Source organism: Seriola lalandi, unplaced genomic scaffold, assembly GCF_002814215.2.
Source record: "Seriola lalandi dorsalis isolate HSWRI2012SDOR001 ecotype SW California unplaced genomic scaffold, Sedor1 jcf7180002054377, whole genome shotgun sequence".
NCBI classification, from domain to species: Eukaryota; Metazoa; Chordata; class Actinopteri; order Carangiformes; family Carangidae; genus Seriola; species Seriola lalandi.
In genome coordinates, this window is record NW_019524930.1 from 601,588 (window position 1) to 624,678 (window position 23,091).

At 38.3% G+C, this 23,091-nt stretch overlaps 1 protein-coding gene across 2 annotated transcripts; it reads left to right on the top strand.

Moving 5' to 3' along the window:
* The first annotated feature begins 1,208 nt into the window (after positions 1–1,208).
* atp6v1h (ATPase H+ transporting V1 subunit H) lies at positions 1,209–20,672 on the top strand. 2 transcript variants are annotated; one of them, XM_023408958.2, is made up of 13 exons: positions 1,209–1,301; positions 2,081–2,234; positions 3,178–3,277; positions 4,452–4,541; positions 5,414–5,527; positions 6,243–6,347; positions 7,501–7,560; positions 8,542–8,639; positions 10,421–10,613; positions 14,548–14,726; positions 15,232–15,357; positions 17,641–17,742; positions 18,776–20,672. In XM_023408958.2, the coding sequence occupies exons 2-13, from the start codon at positions 2,131–2,133 to the stop codon at positions 18,981–18,983; spliced, it is 1,479 nt and encodes a 492-aa protein (XP_023264726.1). In that variant the 5' UTR covers positions 1,209–1,301; positions 2,081–2,130; the 3' UTR covers positions 18,984–20,672. The 2 variants fall into 2 exon arrangements, with proteins under 2 accessions (XP_023264726.1, XP_023264727.1); XM_023408959.2 differs by lacking the exon at positions 7,501–7,560.
* Positions 20,673–23,091: the final 2,419 nt, after the last annotated feature.

The window sequence follows — 23,091 nt, forward strand, 5'->3', positions numbered from 1 at the left end:
ATTTTAATTTTTTCGCCCCCATCAGGATGTCAGAAATATTACTGACGGACAGGAAATCACAGTATTATCTTAATCTGCTTCTCTTTCCAAGATTGGTTTTGTTTGTAGAGGCTATTTACAGTCCTGTCCATGCTCAGGCAGCAAAGTCACAGACAGTCCACTTTGATTGTATCAGTTTCACATTTCACTGCAGGGGTTTTGGACAAAGTTAGTAAGTTATTAAAAGGACAACGAGGGAGTATAGAGTTCCTCAGTCATTACATCAACTCCCTGCCTGAGCATCTCAGACAAACCATCTTCCCAAAACTCATTTTACCTTTTTTTTTAAATTTTTATTGTAACAGTCCTTTTTGTAATGTCCAACCTTTTCCTTTAGAATTTGTACTTATGTTATCTAGTACTTATTCGTTTATTTATGTTATATTTATCCATTGTGTGTCTACGTTATCATTTCAGTGTATTTTATAGGTAAAAAGAGTCTATTTTTTTTTTATTATTATAATTATTATCATTACTAATCATGAGGAATTTCCTGTAGTCTATCTTGTCCAATCAGTTTCATAAGTTTAGGAAATGAAACTGAATTGGCTTAGTAACCTCAAATAATAGCACTGCATTATAGCACCACATTTCCACCATGTTTACAGAGGAGAAAAAATAAGGAGTAACACAATATTATTTAATTTATAGTGGAGGGAAGACGTAGAAATGCTGCATTGCGAAAAAAAACTCTATATCAAGTAAAAGTCCTGCACTGAAAATATTACTGAAGTACAAGCATGAAAGTATTATTTGCTAAAACTAGGCGATGCAAAAAAAGAGCAATTAACAGTTGTTATATCCTATTGTTATACTATTTTATATATTATTGGATTTTTATTACCAATGCATTAATATGTAAGTAGCATTTGACTGTTGTAGCTGTTGTGTAGTTTCATCAATAAAATTCCGTCACATTTCCTGAGTTTATAATATATTTTGTATGCAAAATCATAATCTAAAATCTAATTTGTACGTAGTATAAGTACAGTTCTAGTTTTTCACCCCTGTAAAGTAACTTAGCACACCTCTTACAGCATAGGCGTAATTATTGAATCGCTGTTTATGCTAAGGCACTGTAACAATGGTGTTTAAAATGTTACCATTTCGGTTGGATTTATTCTGAGCTGAAACCGAGGCTCCTCAGTCCTGTGTTACTTCTGCAGGAGTCAGGCTGAGGCAGAGCATGTGACTGACTGTCACATGATAGATCGTGACGCCGTGTTGTAGTCTCTCAGCTGTTCGCACAGGACAGTAGCAGGGTGAGTAATTCATCTGAATTTCTACTTACTTACTTCTTATATAATATGCTACAGTTTGGAAAATGTATCTTTTGCCGAATTCTGTTATTCTGAATATGTTATTGCCTTTGTAGCGGTTGTCTTTTTTGACACAGTGTTAAAATGGAAGAGAAGCTATGTTTGCACAGCTAGCGCAGGTTAGCATCCTCAGCTTATTTCACTAGCTTTTTCCAGCAATCGCTTAGCTAACGGCGATATCTGTGTCACTGACAAAATGGGAACTTGACATATTAATATGTACGCGTTATATCTGGATACGACCTTAATAGAGTTTAATGCCAAAATGTATGCACTGCGTTGTTTTATCTCAGCTCTCGGAGGACTCATCGTCACTTGTCGTGACATTGGTTGGAGCTAGTTAGCTAGCATGACCTGTGACTAGCGGTTTCAGCTGCAGCGGTTGGACTAACTACCGACAGAATTAAACTTTTGAGATGAAATATTTCTGCCACACGTCGAAATATCATCAGTGGTAAATCGATTGTAGCTCAAAATAAGCTCTATGATGGCTTTCTTCCTGGTAGCTCTGTTAAACATGCTAGGTAGCTCGTATACCATATTTCGTTGATTATCAGATATACATCACAGCATCAGGCGTTAAATTCTTGGCTGGCTGTTTGTTGTTGTGCGCTATCAGCAATTTTTTACTTTGTAGTAAACACACACAGAAAACAAGCCAAAACCGGTAACATTGCCCTTAATCCTGAGACACTGATGTTAATTGTGGTGATTCCATCCAGGTGGTGTTGGATTTTTATTCTGACATATACTGTAGTGGACATATCACAGCATGGATATCCGCGGGGCTGTGGACGCTGCAGTCCCCACCAACATCATTGCTGCAAAGGCAGCTGAGGTGCGGGCTAATCTGGTCAACTGGCAGTCCTACCTGCAGTGAGTACAAGTTACAGCAGTATATCATGTTAACATACACTCACTGGACAGTCTGCTGGGTACACCTGAACAATCTAATGCATTTTAATACAACAGCTCTTCCATGACTTCTGCTTTTACAAGACATATAAATGTTCTGTAGGTAATCATTCTCCTTAATGTTTATTATTGAGATCATAATGGGTGGTGATGTTTGACTAGGCTGCAAAGGCTGTTTCAATATGTTGTCAACTCCATTTACATACCTTCTTCTTCTTCTTCTTCTTTTTCTTCTGGGGGTCTACTTTTAATGATATTGAAAGGTTTCAGTGCTTTAATTATATGAGTTAGAAAAATGTACACCCTACAAGCTTTATATATGTCATATTTTGGTGTGATATTGTATTATAGCTTTAAGTCAGCATGTGAAACAGTTCTTAGGCGAGTTAAGCTCTCATTGCATCAATCTTTCTGAGTATATCAGTGTTACATTACAGGCAGAGTGCAGTGTGCTAATCTTAAAGTTTGTGAGTTGTGATTCACTGTCTTGAGTGATACTTCCTCTTTCAGCTTGTGTGTTTTAATACAGCAGATCTGACTTTTGACTCATAGTATCACTCCTAACAAATCATCTGATTACTTGATTCCTTCTTTCACTCAGTATGGATTTATAGTACTACAATGTTTTTTACTATAACTGCCTGTCTTCATGCACTATACATGGTGTATTTTGCCTAAACTAGAACATGTGGAATTTCCAGATTCATTGCCATTATTGTGCAATTGCAATTAGAAGCAGCATGCTAGTGACAAGGCAAAGCCCACTCCGCCAGTGTGAGGTTCAGCAGTGTACTGTACGTGTGTGTTATATGTCTTGCTCCAGTAGTAAAGGAAATGAATGATGCTGCACACATGAAGATAGCTTTGTGCTAAAGTGGTATTGTCTCAATTAATTGTCTTCTAGGAGTCAGATGATCTCAGTGGAGGACTGTGAGTTCATCAAGAAGTTTGAAGTGGCCAACTCTGAGGAGAAACAGGTCATTCTGACCAATGAAGGACATCAGGTATAGTCCTTTACATTATCTATGCATTTTTGTATGTTTAGCTAATGGTCTTATTCGTGATTCGTGATATGGCAGCTCCTCCCTTAGAATTTGATCTTTAGTTCTTAACCTTCTAAACCAACCTGACAACCATTCATTCATTCATTTTCTACCGCTTATCCTCTAGTAGGGTCGCGGGGGGGCTGGAGCCTATCCCAGCATCTTTTCGGGCGAGAGGCGGGGTACGCCAGTCCATTGTAGGGCAAACACATAGAGACAGACAACCATTCACACTCACAGCCACACCTATGGTCAATTTAGAGTATCCAATTAGCGAAGTCCCCATTTTGCATGTCTTTGGACTGTGGGAGGGAGCCGGAGTACCCGGAGAGAACCCACACTTGCACGGGGAGAACATGCAAACTCCACACAGAAAGATCCCACGGCCGAGCCGGGACTTGAACCCGGAACCTTCTTGCTGTGAGGCAGCGCTAACCACTGCACCACCGTGCAGCCCAACCTGACAACCAGTTATATGGAAATTGGATCTTTTTTAAAACCAATAAAAACATAGATTACGTAGTTTCTAATCTTCTTTTGAGCCTACGGAGCTGATGCATCACAGCACAGAAGCACTGGGGCAGAGAAGAAAATTTGTTTCTCTTATGATAATTATTACAATTCTGCCTGAAAAGAGATTTAAAAAAAAAAAACAGCTTTGATTTGGTTTTTGAAAAGCTTTTATACTAGTCTTCCTTTTTCACCTCCTGTGTCATGTGACACACACCAGCAACTAGATAACAATACATCAATAAAAACCAGGACTGCCGGTAGAAAACCAAACACGCGCTATACAGTAATCACACATAGGCGCTGTAAAGGTTTACCTGTTTTCCTCTTCAACGGCGGCTTTCCTATGTACTTCCTATAGATAGTATGTAGTGTATAGTGCCCACCACAGTGTCTGAGACCAGTGGCAACGCACAAGAGCATAGGTCACCGCACAGACCATGCTGAGAGGTTAAGCCTTCAGACACACACACCTTGAATTTTGCTCACCTGAGTTGGACCCTGTGGACTGTTTTTAGAGGTGCCAGGCAGAATAAAGACAAAAGCTTTTTTGTTCAATTTGTCAAGAAATGCATGGGTTTTGAGTTTTATTGAGTTTCTGTTTATCTATTTTGTGTTTACTCAGTGTGCAAAGACCTTTCTGAATCTGATGGCCCACATCTCCAAGGAGCAGACGGTTCAATACATCCTGACTCTGATTGATGACACTCTGCAGGTACACAAACAGACCCACTGACTTTGGATGAATGGGACATGCACATACATACATAGAAACAATTTGAGAAGATGGTCAGACCATGGTCAGAAAACTTGGAAGGATCACATCATTTTACTCCAACCAAAAAATAGTTTTAGTTTAGGTTTAGTTTGCATTCCAATATCCTGTCAAATTTTTTTAGCTCACAGGGAAAAATAGCGAATTGACAGGACACAATGTTGAAATTTGATGCCAATTTCTGAGAAAGTGTTGATTTTCTGGTGCTGCAAATTTTTCCATTCATTTTTGTGTGCCACAGAAAATAGACAGAGATACTCCTAGTGCATTTTGATGAATTTTTTTATCAAATTGTGAAAATTTCAGAATAGACTACTAATGGGAAATCATTTGCTATAGCTGAACAAAAACTCAAAGTTTTGATTGAGAAATAGAGATTATTTAATTAGGGAATATGCAGTTAAATCGTAAGTAATCTTTTTCCCAGAGCTGGACTTCTTCAAATATAAATGTGATATTGTTATGTTACAGTTTGATAGTTTTGCTACTGCTACTGTTAAACAAATATAATGGGAACTCTGCGTCAGTATAAAGTGCTCAGGGTGTGGGGTTTAAACCATTTTCTAGCATCTAAAATCCCAGCAACAACCAGTGTCATCACTTCTACACTGTTGATACATTATGGTTGTTTTAATGAAATAGTTTTATTGAAATGTATTGAGTGATTGCACCTTTAATCAAGCCATCAGACTTCATTATGACTGTTTTTAGATCTTGACTTCTTTGGTAATCACTTTTGTATTAGCATTAGTTTACTATGTAAGTTTACAATCCAAGTGCTCAACTATGACTTTATCACAACTGTCCCTCAGGAGAACCATCAGAGGGTGAACATCTTCTTCGACTACGCCAAAAAGACGAAGAACACCGCCTGGTCCTACTTCCTTCCCATGCTGAATCGTCAGGACCTTTTTACTGTCCACATGGTGAGTTAAGAAATTTGGGAAAATCAGAATACAGGACATATTGCAATTCACACTCTCCCTGCAATGTTTGACTAGTTTGTGCATGTAAAACCCAGTGCAATCCCAGAGCAGAACACAGGCAATTAACACGAGCTAATTAAGCATAGCCTGATCTTATTTTTCCAGATAAAAAGGTTGTATTCCATTAAATTTTTAATGGCCATGAATTTTTCACAGATGGACTCTGCTTCTAATCATAGCAAGGCATCAATTATTCCTCACAAAGCAACCTTCCCTCTTTTTCCTCAATAAAAGGCAATTAAAGTAATGATTTTTCCCGGCCATCCTTTTTAAAAAAAAAAAAAAAAAAAAGAAAAAAAGAAAAGGATGACCACCAACCGACAAACTGAGTACTTATGAAAGGGCACCCATGACTCAATTAATAATACCTGCCAGATGGCACCCAGCAGGTGGGCATAGTGTGACCCAAAGTCTGTGACACAGTACTTTAACTCAATCCAGTTGCTTTTAAATTACAGCATCAATACTTCTCCACATCCTCCCCTGGCAAGGAGGAAATCGCAGAGATGAATTTGCTCCTGTCTTATCACAGGACGCATTTGCACGTAACAAGCCGAAATTGTTAAATTGCAAAATGATGGCTCTGCTGTAAGTTCCTTCTGTCGGTAGACTGTTCATGCACGGCAATATGAAGAATATGTCCCTCCTATATTAGGCGGCGAGGATCATTGCCAAGCTGGCTGCCTGGGGCCGTGATCTGATGGAGGGAAGTGATCTGAACTACTACTTCAACTGGATCAAAAGCCAGCTCAGTTCACAGGTACATCAGTCAGAATTGTGCTGCAAAAATATCTGTTGATGTGTAAAAGGCCTCTATAAATAATCCTGATTTAAAATGGTGGTCACAGTGTACACAATGGCATTAACTACATGTGGAGTCAAAACTGTTGTTACAATATTTTGTAATTTTACAATGCTTTATAATGATGTGTTCTGCCTGTTTTATGTGACTAACAAACTACTGCAGTATAGTGTAACTAGCAGTAGTTGTATGATAAAGGTGAAACAAAGTTGGAGCTGTTAAACAGCAGTTACAGAAAGGCAACAAGCATCACCAAAGTCAATGAATGTACTCTCGTCAAGGTAATGAATTTTCACAGCACATATTGCATGTTTACAATTAACAAGTCTGAAATGTATGCTCATTTGAAATTTTAAAGTTTGCTGTAGTGGTTAGGAAAGGTCCAATTCATTTGGATTCATCGTCATGGCAGCAAGGATGTGCAAATCAAGTCTTTGTGTGTAAAGTATACTCTATAATTGAGTTTATTGTCGTTATCGTTTGTCCATGTCGTGGGTTATTCTATTCTTAGACATTGGAACATCTACTTATAGAGACATTGGCTTTTTCATATCATGGGGTTTATTTTATTACCTTTTTTTCATAGAGTATAATTATCTAAATAGTCAAAATAATTTCTCATTTCCCTTAATTAAGTTGTATTATTTGGGCTGACAGTGAAAACCTTGTTTTATACCTTGAATTAATATATGTATTTATTCACATTGATTTTGAGCAGGCTGGTCAGACCTTGAGGTGGTCCATTTCAAGCTGCACCGTAGGTGCTGGCTTTGCCTTGGCAGATGTATGCACCAAAGAGTGGGATGATAAAACAGTTGAATATTGATTCCTAGTTTCTTTTTCATTTCTGTATTGTACACCACTATTTCTAAAATGTCTGAAGGTCGTCTTCAAATCAGATACAGCCAGCTCTGTGTTCTTAATTGTGTTTGATATTAATTTTTCTCTTCAACAGCCGACCAACGAATCAGTGAGCATCCTTTTGTCACTGAATTGCATTTGTGTTCAAACATACAGCGCATGCTGTGTAGTCCAGTCACCGTGTAACTCACCTCGAAGCGTTGGCTTGTGAACAATTTTGCACCTGTTTCTTTTGTTTATCTCTCATTAGAACCTACATGGTACAGGTCCAGAAACAGGCTCAGGAGCAGGAACTATTTCCCCCAGTGAAGTGAGTATGAGTGAAGTGCATCTTCGGTCACCCTGGCGCTTCAAGAAAACAAAAAAAAAAAGGCGGGGTTTGTGCAAGCTGCAAAGTGTCAGCTCTCACCGGACTTTCACATCTTTTCTTTCCCCTCTTTTTCTCTCCCATCCTGCTCTTGCACTCAGGTTTTTCATTAATAATTGCAGAATGTTGGAGACCTGAGTCTTTTAAAGCAATTTAAGAGGAATTCTCCATTTAGACAGCATGGTGTTTGCTGCCACTTGTTGGTTTTAATTGTACAAAATTGCATGTTGTAAGCCACTTCGCCTTAATGCTGAAAGCGCATGACACAGCTTTTGCTGTACATTATAATAACGAGGGAAATTGGAACAGCATTCGCACAGAAGCAGCATCCTACCATTATCCCAGACTTTGCTGAGCATAGCGTGATTATTCGGAGAAATTTGCTCAGAAATATAGTGACACGAGCGCTATCTAATAACTGAACCTCATCTTTTTCTCTGCATTTTCAACCAGGTAACCTCTGCTCCTCTACTCCTCCACTCTTCTGTCTTCACTGTTGCTTGTTCCTCTTGCTGGACTTCTTTGCTTTTATTCACCTTCTTCTAATTAACAGATTAATGCAATCTATTTTCTCCTCTCAGCTTCCTCCACTCTAATCTCAATTTACATTATTCTGCTCAGGTGTGATGGGACACTTTTCCCTGCTATTGCTCTGTATTGTACTATTGAGTCTGTGATCTAGCATGTGTTGATGTATACATATGATAGACTGCATGTGCAATGCCTCAGGTTTGGTAGGTGATGGTAATGCAAGTTTTGGACTGGTGTACTTCCATGTGCTGTCTCTGCTTGTCAACTACTACTACTCCGTGTTTCAGAACTGCATTAATTGTAGTTGACCTTCTAACATTTTTCGGTTTTCCTGATTACACAGCTCAGGCTCCTGCTCCTGTTTGAGTAAACCTTTGCCTCTGTCCTTTTCAGAGCTCTCAGTATGTCCAGTGTGTGGCTGGGTGCCTTCAGCTGATGCTGAGGGTCAATGAGTATAGATTTGCCTGGGTGGAGGCTGATGGAGTCAACTGGTGAGTAATGACACCTTATGAACAGGGTTACTAAACTTTTACAGTCTTTGAAAATATGTATTTAGTAAAAAAAAATTCTTTAACTTAATAATTCTGGAACCGAGACTGAAACCGTGGTACAAACATTGACGCTTTTGTGCTACAATATCGGAAGACGAAACCATGAGCGCAACAAAAGTAAAAGTACTCAATATGCAGCTGAATGGCTTCTGTCAGTATTATAGAAACATTGTAATGCTGTTTATAGTCAAGTTTGAGCAAATTTTTTTAATAGTTAAATAAAATGTTAAAGTAAAGTAAAATCGGGGTGTCGAGTGGCCTAGTGGGTCGAGCATATGTAGAGGCTACAGTCCTCGCTGAATCAGGCCCCAGTTCAAATCCCGCATCGGACGGCCCTTTACTGCATGTCATTCCCCCTCTCTCTGCCTCCCCATTTCCTGTCTCTCTCTACTATCCTGTCCAATAAAGGCACAAAAGCCCAAAAAAATATACTTTAAAAGTAAAGTAAAATCAATAAAAATGAATCATGTTTTATATTTTGATGATTTGTTGTTTTGGTGTTGAATTTTAATTTTCAAAGAAATGCACAACTATCGCTGTCAAATGTAAAGTGTAATGTAGTGTAAAAAGTACAATGTTTGCCTCTGAAATATAATGGATTAGAGGAAAAATGGTTAAGTACAGGACAAGAGTAAATGTATTGGTAAAACTGTAATATCCTTGAGGGACGACTTACAGACAGAAGTTGGTGATTAATAAAATACAGAAAGGTACAGCAGTGAGTAAAAACAACAATAAAAAAAAAACACCCAAATACACAGGTTAAAGCCAACATCACTATTACAATTGTCACCATCCAGAGAAAGCAGAAAGAAACAGAAGCCAGAAGCTAGAGACTGCCCTGTTGAATTCATAGCTAGTGAAGGACCAAATCAGATTTTCTTTAAAAAGCCAGTAGCTGATGGAATTAGCAACCTCATGTACCTGTTAGTGCCACTTCTACCGAGGTGAAATCTCCATCCTGATTGAGGCAAATTAAACTCACTATTTAAAGGCTGCTGGGAGTCCAATAATATGATCTGAGCTCTCCGTGTGGCTCTCACTTGATTCATATTGGATACCCTATATGTGATGCTTGTAAACTGGACAACATAAATAATTAATAACTGCCACCAAATCTTTAAAAGCCAATGTAAATTTTGAACATTCTCTGTTGATGTAGCTGGAAAAAAAATACTCTCAAAAATACCTCTTTGGGTGTGAAGTGTACAATTATGTTGTTTTGCTATTCAGATAGTCAAAAATCTTCTGAGAACTGAATTGACAGTTTCATACATTTCCTCACCTGTGACATGAATGCTGTATATTCTGGAGCGACGTTTCGAAAAGGGGAGGGTAGTTGGAGCAGTGTGAGACATTGAGAAAAAAGAAACCTGCAACAAACTAATAGAGGGCTCACTGAATATAGCATTGTAAAACTAGCCTTACTACTTAGTTTTTATCAGATAATTATTGCACATCTATGAGATCCACATCTCTGCACTTACCAGCCATTTCTGCAAATGCATGACTCACTGTGTTGCTGTTGTCATTAGTACTGTACTTTGTATTTTGAACAGCTCTTCTGTCATTGAAAGACTGAACATTTCATTTTCAGCCATCATCAGCAACAATGGAGTTGTAGCATGGAGGCACACAGCTGTGAAAGCTCCTCTATTAGCAAACAGGTGGTTTATTGTTATTTGTATATTATTTATTGTTATTATTTTTTTCTATTCAAGCATCACAGCGGTGCTGAGCAACAAGTGTGGCTTCCAGCTCCAGTACCAGATGATCTTCTGTGTTTGGCTCCTGGCCTTCAGTCCTCAGCTCTGTGAGCAGTTGAGACGCTACAACGTAGTGCCAGCCCTGTCCGACATCCTCCAGGAGTCCGTTAAGGAGAAGGTCACTCGAATCATTCTGGCTGCCTTCAGGGTATGTCGAGAATTTTTCTCACTCGTTCTGTGTGTCGCTGAAATGCAACTTTACACTAAAAATGTTTTAACCGCACTGGCTGAGTTGCTGTTCCACTTTGTTTAAACCAGTGATTCTCAAGGGGTTCTGCAAGATTTAGTTGCATTTTTATTTTTTAACTGTACTTTTGAAGTAACAATTTACTACATGAAAACAAGGTAACATTTACACACAAGCTACATTTCATATTCTTCTTTCAAAAGTAGCAAATGGTAGAAATTAGTAATAAACGCTATTAAGATAAACCACCATGTTAACCCTGTTAAATATGCAGTTATGCAGAGGCTAAGACCACACAACACACATTTTTGAGGTACCGAAAATTTTCAGTAAATTTTCCAGTAGTCAGAAACACAAACGCCTGTCAGAGCAACTGAAATCTGTCACTGTAAATAACGGCTCATCAAGGGCTGCCATGAAAAGGTATTCACTATGAAGGGTCACTGTGGTTTGATCAAGTCTGGAAACCACTGGTCTAAAAGTGTTGTTCCTTTTTGGCGAAACTTAGAGCTATCAAATATTTTTAAAATTGCTTGCAAAAGTTTGCAGGTCATAATGCCATGCCAGCACGTTCATACTGATATAGGGTAGTCAGTGTGCATTTTTCAAAATCTTGCACACCACTTTGAACATTTGCTTTTTAATTAGGCTCTATACTTTATCACAACAAGAGCAATCTAAAATGACAGCTGTTAAACAACAGCAAAGAATATTTAATGTAGTCCTATGAGCTGTGACTCAGGACTTGCTCTACTGTTCATGCCATGTAATGAATTCCCCTTACTATGCCATGACACAATTAAATTAATGGCAGGGGCCCCATTTATCTCCCCATGCTTAGTTGCTTTTCAACTAGAGGAAGTTAGTGAGTCTGACAAGGCACCAACACAGGTCTGGAACATCAGGGAAATACATTGAAAATCAATGTGATAACTGCCAGGTCTTCAGAAGGCTGAGTCTTTAAGGAAGAGTATAGAAATGATTGTGTTGTCCCAAATTATATTACATTTTATGTAGATGTCGACTCCTCTGAAAGTTAATATACTGATATTTTTGCTAACAAACGTGGTTTTGTCCAAGCCAGCAACAGCAGACAGCCTCAGTGACCTTGCTCAGAGCACAATGGTGTGATGAATGGTATTGATTACATGATTGAAACATGAGCTTATACACCAGTGGAGGAAAGTTAGATGATTTTCAAAACCCAACTTTAAGGAAGTTATTCATGGTTTCTTGTACTTCTCTGTCTGCCAGTTTCTATCGGTATTTCACTGTCATTGTGAGCTAAGCAAATGGGCATTTGTGGCCCTAATGTACCACCTTTTTTGTGTCTTGTATTTGCCTAAAGAAATTAGTTTGAGACCATTTTTTAGAGATTATGTCATCTTGTATTATGTTTGCCTCAATGGGATGAACATGTTCCTGCTTTGAATTTCCCCCAAAGCTCATTCATCACACATATCGTTTTGGCAGCACCTGTCACATCAAGTGTTTGTGAATGCACCCATAAAAGAAAGGGCCTCTGTTTTTAATTGGTCAGAGTTTGTACTTCAGTTTGACTGCTATATCTCAGCTAATTAAAAGCAATGGTGGGCAGCAAAGGGGAGCCCCTGAAACATCTTGACGTTCAGTGGGTTTTCCCTGGAGACGTTCCACACACCTTGAAATGTGTGTGTTTGATGTAGAGTAAGGAGATGTACAAAAACATTGTCATTCAACAACAAATGGGGAATTGTTTTGCTGAGACAAAAGGGCTCTCAATGTTGTGTCTTTTTAGAAAGTTGGGATTATCATGTGTAGTAGGAATTCTCTTTTCTACAAACTCAACAAAAATATTCAACATTGTTCTGCATGTCACTTTTTTTCCCAAATGTCCTAATTATGCAAATGATTCTGCTCGCCACATGGGACCAGCAATGTGATTTAAATAATCCGGGCCATCTGGAAATCCTTGAACACATCCTGAAATGCAGCACTGCAGTGTTTGTGATGTGTTCGCTGTAACCTAACTCCAGTACTCTGGGTTTTTTTTCTTCTTTTTTTTTTTTTTTTTGAAAAGCATGTTCAACTAGGTTCCAGAAAACATGAATTTTCTTTTAACCATATGCCTTCAACGGCAAGCAGGTCCTAAACATTTGCTGTGACTTGACCACTATTCGCCCTGTTTGAGACAGATGTTGTGAACACATCACATGTTGTAAGAAAAAAAAAACCCTGATATTTGTAGTTTGCTAGCTGTAGCTATGCCCTGAATGTGGGCATAAAGGGTTCAATCAGAGTATGGAGTGGGTTTCCACTCTCTCTCCATTTTCTTTCCATTAAAGTCTGAGACTGAGCTTCTGGTACTTTGTCCAGAGATCTTGCTTCAAAAATACAATACAATACTGGGACATTGTGTTCTTGTCGTAGCACAGTTCTGTTCACAGCTCACTCACAGCGCCTGAAATTGAATTCTGCCTTAAGAGGTGTATAATGAAATACAGCTTTTACTTTGAAAATTCATAACTTCAATTATGTAAATAAATGTTAGGAGTGGGTTATATGAATTAGAGTTGTTTTCATCCTGATATTGGTATCGGAAATGACACCCTTACCGCCTAGAATACTGGAACAGGAATTGGCGACTACCGATCCGATACCACGTAATGTAATGATAAACTTTATAGTTTCACATCCAGATAAAATGTCAGTTTTCCTGGAAATCAGTAGCCTACTCAGGAAGTTGCCAGTGCAGCCACTAACAGCTACTGTTATAGAGAGGCGAAGAAGAATCGATCTCTGGTAAATAGGGTAATGTTAGCCGTTGGCAGAAGTCTGTAATAGTTGGACCACAATCAGGGTCCAGACCCAGTTGCTGTCCTATCCGGACCCAGACCTATAACCTATAAATTATTGAGAATTATTATTGACATTTTGTGTTTCTGTTTTAACTGACGCAGCTTTTCTAGCCTTTACGGCACTGGTCATGTGATGCTACTCGGCCAATCAGTCAGTCAGTGAGACGAGACGAGAGACAGTCAGAGAAATAAGTCAGAGAACTTCATATGAACATTTCACAGTTTCACAGCAGTAGTAGGCTACAACAATGTAAAGTTCTTTTTCCATATGTTGTCAAGCATGTAAAGACCTGAATGAACACTGTAAGCAGACTGCTTGGTTACCATAAGCGAATTGTTTATACAGCGTTTGTATAGGAGTGATTCTGTCCCAAGCTCCAAGACCCATATAAGCAGTTGATTACTGTAACTGTGACTGTGATCACTATATGTGGTTTACTCTGTAAAAAAATAAAAACAGAATCTATGGCTTTCATTTATTTGTTCATGTTTTACAAAGGGTTCAACCTGAGCCAAGCCATTCAACAAAGACGGTAATCATATCACATCCATACAGGGTCAGTAGTATACTGTAAATAATTTAAAGCGTGAATATATCTAACTGTACACATTTCAATGAATCCTTTATTTATGTGTTTGTAGTCTGCAACTATCAATTGTTGTTATGTTTTATGTGATTAACAGATTTTTATTTATTGATCAATAAATTGATATAGTTTAAAAAATATCAGAAAATGGTGAAAAATTCCCACCACAAATTCATAGATGTCAAGATTACATTTTAAAAATAGTTTGATAGTCAAGTCAACAGTACATACCCAAAGTTTAACTTTCAGTCATATAAATACAAGAGAGGGAATAAACCCTAACTTTAAACAAGATGTAACAATTGACTGTTTGGCTTTTTTGCGTAATATATGACTTAAACAATGAATTGCAAACTTTGTTAATTAATTTTCTGTCGCTCAACCAATCAATTGATTGACTAATTGTTTCAGCAGGACATTGAATTTATTTGCTCATTCATCTGTTCTTCACTCTGTTGTTCTCTTTGACAGAATCTCCTGGAGAAGTCTGCCGAGCGGGAGACTCGTCAGGAGTACGCTTTGGCCATGATTCAGTGCAAAGTGCTGAAGCAGCTGGAGAACCTCGAGCAGCAGAAGTACGACGACGAGGACATCACTGAGGACATTAAGTTCCTGCTGGAGAGGCTGGGAGAGAGTGTGCAGGATCTCAGGTACTCTGTCCACTCCTCTTCAGGAATAACATGAAATTACTAAAAGGTTTAGTAGTAGTATGAGTAGTTGTGCTACACAGAACAGTTTGTGAAAAAACTATATATATATATATATATATATACTATATATACTATATAATAATACTATTTAATAATCTATAAAAATAAATCCTTGAATGAGTATTTTTAAGATAATTAATTATTCATTGTTATATGAAGTAATTATATTGTTGTACGTGAATCTATCACCTTCATATGAAGCCAATCTATTTTCTAAAGACACATTTCTGTAAATTTTTAATGCTGTATTCATTACATGTGTGGGTAACCTCTAGATTTTCAGTTCGCTTTAAATCAGTACTCTTCACATTAGATGTTTGAGAGAAAGTAGCATTTCCTTTATTTTCTGAGGGACAAATAACATTGGTGATCCTTGGGCTGTCCTCTTCACTTGTTTGAAAAACTTTGTTTGTGCTCTCTTTATATTTGAATTCTTTATCTACAGCTCATTTGATGAGTACAGCTCTGAACTCAAGTCCGGCCGCCTGGAATGGAGTCCTGTGCACAAGTCTGAGAAGTTCTGGCGTGAGAACGCTGTCCGTCTGAACGAGAAGAACTATGAGCTCCTCAAGTAAGATGTAGCATGTGCTGTAGCAAAGCATTTCATTTTCTCCATGGCCTGTTAAACTTGTAACTTGACATTCAGTAAAACAAAGTAATGAAGCTGAAAGCACAGCTTGTTGAAGGACATGTGCCAAGACATGATTTTATTGTGAAATGTTCAAATAAATTTAGTTTGATGTTTTTTCTTTAAGCTGAAAATGAAAATAAGGCTTTAATAGAGTTTCCAAAATTGAAAAGATCATAAATTTTCAAACTGCTTTTGGATTCATTGAAACTGGATGAATGTTGAGAAAATGAACTTCAAAGTTGAAAGTTTATTTTAGCCAGTCTAACTGTGTGGCTCCAGGGATCACAATGTTCATTGGTCGAACTGACCATTTTTTCCAGACTCAGAGGATCAGCAGTACGTGCAGTTTTGATACATTTTGATACCTTAAGCTTTAATCAGACAACAGGAGCTCTAAATTTCTAGCCGATTTTGAAAGCGGGCCACGTCGCACGCTACAAGATTTGAAAATAACATTGAATCCCACACTACACTGAAGATGTTTCACCTCTCATCTACAAGGCTTATTCAGCTATAACTGACTTGTGTCTTGTGGGGTCTTTACCACCTTGAGAGTTGTTGAGGTCACATGTGAGTTGTTTACTTACCCGGCCATCGTGTCAGTCCTTTCGGTCGCACAAGTCATGGTGTGGATTGTGCTTTGTAACTGATAAGTGTTGTCGTAGCCCACCTCCTCTGTTTAGTAATGATTGTTCCAGTTGGACGTAGATGGCTTCTTTTATTCCTTTCAAACCATCGGTCCTCTCTGGCCAGAATGTGAACATGGCAGTCCTCAAATGAGAGTCCCCTGTCCTTCAGATGTAGGCTGACTGCTGAGTCTGGACCTCTGGAGTTTGGGTTCCAGAGATTGTTGTGAGGGGTGTGTCCGGGGATTCATCAGCCCAAAACTCCTGTGGTCTGAGTGCGGCTTCAGTTAATATCAAAAATAGTCCGTTTTTTAATTGTTAACTAATTAAGATGTTTTTTTAATCAAAACTCCACATACATCTGCTCCTCTGCATACCAGTGCTTGACATTTTCTCTTTTGCACATATTTTAAAAATCCAACCCTTTTTCTTCATGAACATCATGGTTTGTTTGTTCATTTTATCCAAAGATTTATCCTTTTAGCACAACGCAATCGTTTTAGACTATTTCAACAACTGCTGGATGGATTACAGTGACATTAGGCACAGACATTCATATTCCACAGAGAATTAATCCTGCTGACTCTGGTGATCCCATGACTTTTCCTCAAGCGCCACCAATACGTTGACATTTGTGGTTTTAAGTAATATGTCTTAACAACTACTGGATGATTTACAAGAAATGCGACATTGATGTCCCCCGCAGGAAGAATTGTAATTTTCTTTTGTGTGTTATCATACAATCATTCACTCAAAACTAATTTTGACTCAATACTTATTTATTTCATTTATAATAAATTACCTGCAAAACTAATGACATTCCCATTTAGTGCCAAATAATATTGCAAATGTTAACATTTGAACAGACTAAACTAAGATGGTAAACATGGTAAACATCGTCAATGTGAGCACTCTATTGTCGTGTTTCTAAAAAATAAGGTGTTAATTTTGATTGATTGAGGTTTTTAAGAAATATATAATGTTTACATGATGTCACATTTTAAACAGCTTTTTAATGAAGTGAAATTGAAACTTATGTTAAAAAAATATTAAAGTAAGAAAGACAAAATCAGTATTAAAAGTCACTGGTCACACACGTATTCAAAAGACCCATTTTTGTTGTTAGTGTGTGTCCAATCCACAAACTCAGACATAAACTTGTTTTATTCCTTGTGATCTGTCTTTGATATTCCAGTCACACACTCTGTTGGGCCTACTGACATTCAGTAAAAAACCTTATCTGCCCATCTCATTGTCTCCTCACTGTCCTCTCTGTAATCAGCTCAGGCATCATCTCAGCTGAAATTACCCTCCTTTTAATTAGTCTCCTTCCCCAAATCTCACCCACACTTTGTCTCTGAATCCTAAGGTGTCACTGCTGAGGATCAGTGAATCTCTGCATCAACCACTTCTTCTGGGGAAAATAACCTTAGCTAATCTTTTATAAAGCTTTCTCAAAAAAAAAAAAAGTATTTTCATAGGAGCATCTGAAACATACTTTCAGAACAAATCAGGTGTGATTGATCTGCTTTTCTTTGTGAAGCAGACGGACCTCTTTATTTGAATTCCTCTCCTTTTGTCTGGCTCTCTTTGATAGGATCTTGACAAGGCTGTTGGAGGTGTCTGATGATCCTCAAGTCATAGCAGTGGCAGCTCACGACATTGGAGAGTATGTGCGACATTACCCACGTGGCAAAAGGTGAGACATCTTACAGTTAAAACCAAATAGCATCAAAACATGAAGCTACTGTGATGTTTCGATATACAGCAAAAACCTACTTCCACCCACAAGTGTGGGGCTGAGAACACTTAGTGGGAATCTACATCAAAAGCAAGATGGCAGCGGCATCTAAGCACTACTGAAACGTCCAGTAGATGTGGTCCAGACTGACAGACCAGGCTGAGTAACATCAGGAACTTCATAGCAGAATTAGTTTTCACATAAGCCCCATGACGAGTTTACAGTAAGGAAACCGCATTGTTGATTCTTTGATTTTTATTTCTCCTGCCCACTGTAACCGGTGAGGGAAATATGCCTATAGTGAAACTGGAACGCTCTAACACGCCTAACTGGAGACCCTGACCTTTCAGTCTCGATACAGTTAATAAGTGTGCTTTGCTATTTATACGACCGAGCTGAAAGCAACAAATACAAACTTTGCCAAAGTTCACCAGGATCAAGTCATTTTTCAACAAACAAAAACTTCTACTTTAAAACAGCCAGCACCCTGTCTGCGGCTGTAGTTGTGCCATGTTTGTTCAAATCTGAACCCTCGTCACATCTCGACACTTCACCTCATCCTCTTCATATGTGGTTAGGTGTGAGACTGTGTGACGGACAGATCAATAATGGTTTTTCTTATTCGCCTGTTGTCAGAATCTCAGGGTTGGTATTTCCCATTTTCAGCCTTAAATTGATAATTAAACCCCAGTAGTATCAATTTACCCAAAGTATGTAACAGAACCAATGCATGTACTTTTACCTACTTTTCTTTTCAATGCTCAGACCATTTACTGTATTTTCACATGCCTCACACTGGTCTGTTTTCCTATTTGAAAGCATTATATCGTTTTATAAGACCAGTGACCCTTCGTAAAATACAAAGAAAATTTCAGTCAGGCTGGATTAAATTACCTGAGGCCGGACCGCTGAATGACCTATGAAAATAAGACCATTTCTCTTTGTGGATAAAGGCTTTCACCCATTATTCCTTTTATTCCTCCCATTTCAGGGTGATTGAGCAGCTGGGTGGAAAACAGCTGGTGATGAATCACATGCACCACGAGGACCAGCTAGTCCGTTACAATGCCCTGTTGGCTGTGCAGAAGCTGATGGTCCACAACTGGTATGAACACATTCATAGCCTCATTGATGCGACTGATGTTTTCTCTCATCATACTCATCATACATATAGTGTCATTAGGAAAACAAGCCCCTAAAGTTTCAGTTGAACCACATTCTGTTTGTCAGGGTAAAAATCAGCCCATAGAACAACACAGAGAAATGTCAGTGAAGTAATGATAGAGATATGTTTGTGGTAATTTATGAGTTATTTCCCACGTATAAATTTGCCCATCAGAGAGCTCCGACAAGTTTATTTTTCGATGTCCAGGTCAGTATATATCTTGGTCACAGTTCCTTGATAACAAAATTTAAAGGATCCTTACCAGAAATGTGTTAATGTATAAAACTATATATATCAGCTGAGGTATTGTTCTTTTTTTTTTTTAATTCTCAAAAACTGATGTTGTTACTCCTTAAAAACCTTCCATCCAAACCTGCACCGTTACAGACTTTATATACTTTATTTTACTCAAGCACTGGTCAACACTTGATCTTTACAACTCCTCAGATTTGCTCTTGATCGAAACACTCAACTCACCATCATCGTTGTGTATTTTTTTGTGTGTGTGTCTACTGGATTGCTTGGAAACACTAAAAATCAACAAGCAACAAGTGAAAATGTGTTTGTTTTGCCGCTGCTATCTAAAACACACCCGGCTCCCGGAGCAACTGTGGATGCAGGAACTGTGTTTAATATCAGAGTGTAGTGCTGTTTTCCCATCTAAGTGATCTTAATGTTCCACGTAAACTGTATGTTCACTGAAGTGTGAACAGAATTCAGTTCATTCACCGCAGCACAAAGGGTTTTCAGTCTTGTTTCGGTAACCGACAAGAAAGGAAAAACACATCACACTCATTATCAGATCCACAAGAGAAAGAAATACATTTTTTTATCCACTCCACTTGAATACTATATCTTCCAGTGTAGGGTAGATCTTTTTTTTTTTTTTTTATGTGTAACAGCATCTTATAGGCTGAAAAATGCGGTAAGTCGAGAGGGGGCAGATTTGGAAGTTATAAAAGGTTTAACCCAAAGATAATATTCTAATTTAGAAAATGTAGACAGTATGTGGCCATATGATAAATCCTGGAAATTGGACCTCATGTTATTACTTTTCCTTGGTAAATGAAAATAAAAGAGCGAGAGTAATGTTCTATAAAGATTGCGATAAATTAAAAAGAGAGGGAAATGGATTGAAGAAAAATGAAGTATGCAGTTAAGATAAGAAACACCTGAGCGCTGCTCAAGGGTTTAACTTGTGTATGATTTGTAGTCTCAGTTGAAAAGTGATTCAAAATTCAACACACATCTTAATATTCTTATTTGACTTGATATGAAAATAGATATTTCACCACTCTCACCTTGCTTTTTAGCTACGTGAAAGCAGCAGCATGTCATTTAAAAGCCCGGCACACAAATCATATCTAAAGACATTCATTTGTTTTTGTATTTCCTGTGATGTCTACTTCTTCTAAGTATCAATCTGTCCACGCCCTCTGCTGTTATGAACAAGGCTTCAGGCAACATCGTGCTGTACTTGAGCCGTACTGACGCAGCAACAAAGACTTGTATTTGTGTTGAAAGAATATAAGGGGTTTGAAAGACGCAATGAGTAAAAACACTTGAGGATTGTTGTCATTGTCGGTTTTCCCTGTTGTGTACTGGCCTACCTCTCCGCTAGCTTCCTTAGGACCTCTCATTGGGGGTGTGGTTATGTCTCAAGGATGTTGTGCTGCATTGAATTGTGCGCTGCCTACACTCATTGCCTTTATGAAAACAGAAATATGTGAATCCTACAGCAGAATGAAAAAATACTGGTTGGTGCTGGTGTTAAGAAGGTCTCCATTCACCCACAAGTTAATTGATATTTTTACAGGAGCTCACCACACCCACTGTCACCTTGAGTGGGTTGTGTTGTCGACGTTGTTTCCGTGATCTTCTCATCCTACTTACCGAAGGCTCCTGCTGTCATGACAACAGCACAGTTGAATGTGTGAACCAACAAAGCACTGTTCTTTTATCCTTGTAACTTTTTAATCTGCTTTGTAAAGTTGCTGTTTGTTTTCCTAACGTGAAGAGGCTGTGAATGGATGTAATCTTTCCATTCAGCTCCATACTGATGGTTTGTTGTTTAAACCCATCAGCTATTGACAGTCATTTTATCCTTATGCTGTACTGGCCTCAGTGTCTAGAGTGAATCACAGTTGTTTCTACAGAAGTCTATAGTTCAAATGTCATTATATATTATTAGATTCCATCTCATACACTAGCCTGGCTTTTAGGGCCAGCAAAATACCCAAATGTGTGTTCAAGATCACTGTGTATTCCTTTTTAAAAGCCTGAGGGAGGGAGTGAAAAAAAAGTAAAAGAGTAGAAAATTGACCTTGGTGAGAATTTCAAGGGACCAAATGGTCTTGAATTCATGTTCCTCTCTCCAGTCCGTGTTTTGCTGAAATTGTCACTGAATAGAATTGAGGGGTCTTGTTGATTTGCAGTGATTGAATGTTTATCATTTCCCAGATGACTTTGTCCTTATTTGTATTCTTTCGTTAGAGTTGACACAGCTTCTCAACTGTGTGCAAAATGTCTCCTACTAGTTTTTCTTTACCATTTTCTAAACCAAGAAGAATGTCTTTTTCAAGGCAGTAATGTCATAAATCTGTCTAATCTAATCTCTACACATTTCCAAAAATGTGTTTTTCTCTTTTTCACAATCTAAATTACTCTCTTTGTGAAGGCCTTTTTATATAGAGCAGGTACCTTGGAAAATGACATCATGTTAAAAGAAAAGGCTGAATATCCGCACACTGAGTTTATGAGAGATGCATGTTTGTCATAGAAACAACCAATCACAAACACCTGAGTCAATTACTACCAAGCAATGATCGGTTAATAAAGCGTCAGCAGGATACAAATGAAAATGGAACAGAAGAAATTGATGTTATTTCACCTGATAAGATGTGCAATGAAGAAATAGAATGAATGACATTTTTGATAACAAAAAAAGTTTTAAAATGGGGGGGGTACGGTACGGTCCTAATCTTATTTCCAAACTGGGAATATCTTCATTACCTTGAAAAAAAAAAAAAAAAATAATTATTGAAATTTATAGATCAATGTGCGGAAGTACGTCTCACCGCGATGTAAATTAAAGACGGAACCCAGATCATTTCAGCAGTTTCACACAACAGAAGAAACAGCTGTTGGTGAATACAAGTACATGTCCCGCTTTATGAGGCTGTGGTCTGTAGTCTTGGTCTGCAATGGCGACTCGTCAAATGCACAAAGACGAAACGATTAAACTACTTGCTGCCACAGACTGGAGGCAACCTGCGCATGGCTCCAGCACCTGTGTGCCTTTTGTGGATGTGTGAGCAACAAATAATAAAATCACGTGTTGCTTTTTTACTGGTAATTTGGCTTTGAAGTGCCAAAGTCTGAGTGCAGGCTTTTGTGAGCACCAGCTGCTGCCAGACGTAATCAATAAAGGGATTGTTATTACATTGCTATCCAGCAGCTACAATGAGTCGTGTCGCTCGATGTGATTGGCTGAGCATTAGTTTGAATTCGTATTTTGCTTTGGAAAAAAAATTCTGGCAGATGAATGTAATGTGATGTGATGTGATTGCGGGCGAAAGCACAAGAAGATTGACCTTGAATGCTGCATTTCAGCAGATTGAAATTTCGCCTTGTATTTGCTTTATTGCTTTCAGTGACGCGATATGTAAAAATCACACCCTTTGGGTGTGTTTCCCTGCGCAACAACAAAGCAAAAACGGGATGCCTTGTAAATTAGGTTGTATCTTTTTCAACTCTCATTGGCTGGTGCCATCTTCCCATACAGTAAAACCTGATCATTTTCAGTCACACCTCGGTCAGATCGAAGATGAATCACATTGTAATGTATTCAGTTATTTTTAAAATGTTAGGTTCTTTCCTTATTTAGCCCCTGATTGGAGTGTTACTAACACCATGCTGTGCTGTGCTTCATCTCCTGGACTGATTTTCTCAGAGTAGATATTCATTTCCACAGCAGCCGCAGATACATTCATCAGAAAGCTCCCTGTCTACAGAACACTGACTTCATAACTCTGGCTCATCCTTCCATTTACATTGCCATCTGCCTTTATTAACTAGCTGGCTGTGCTCTGAATCAACATATATCTGCAAGTGTCTGAGATTTGTGATGTTGGAGTATATAT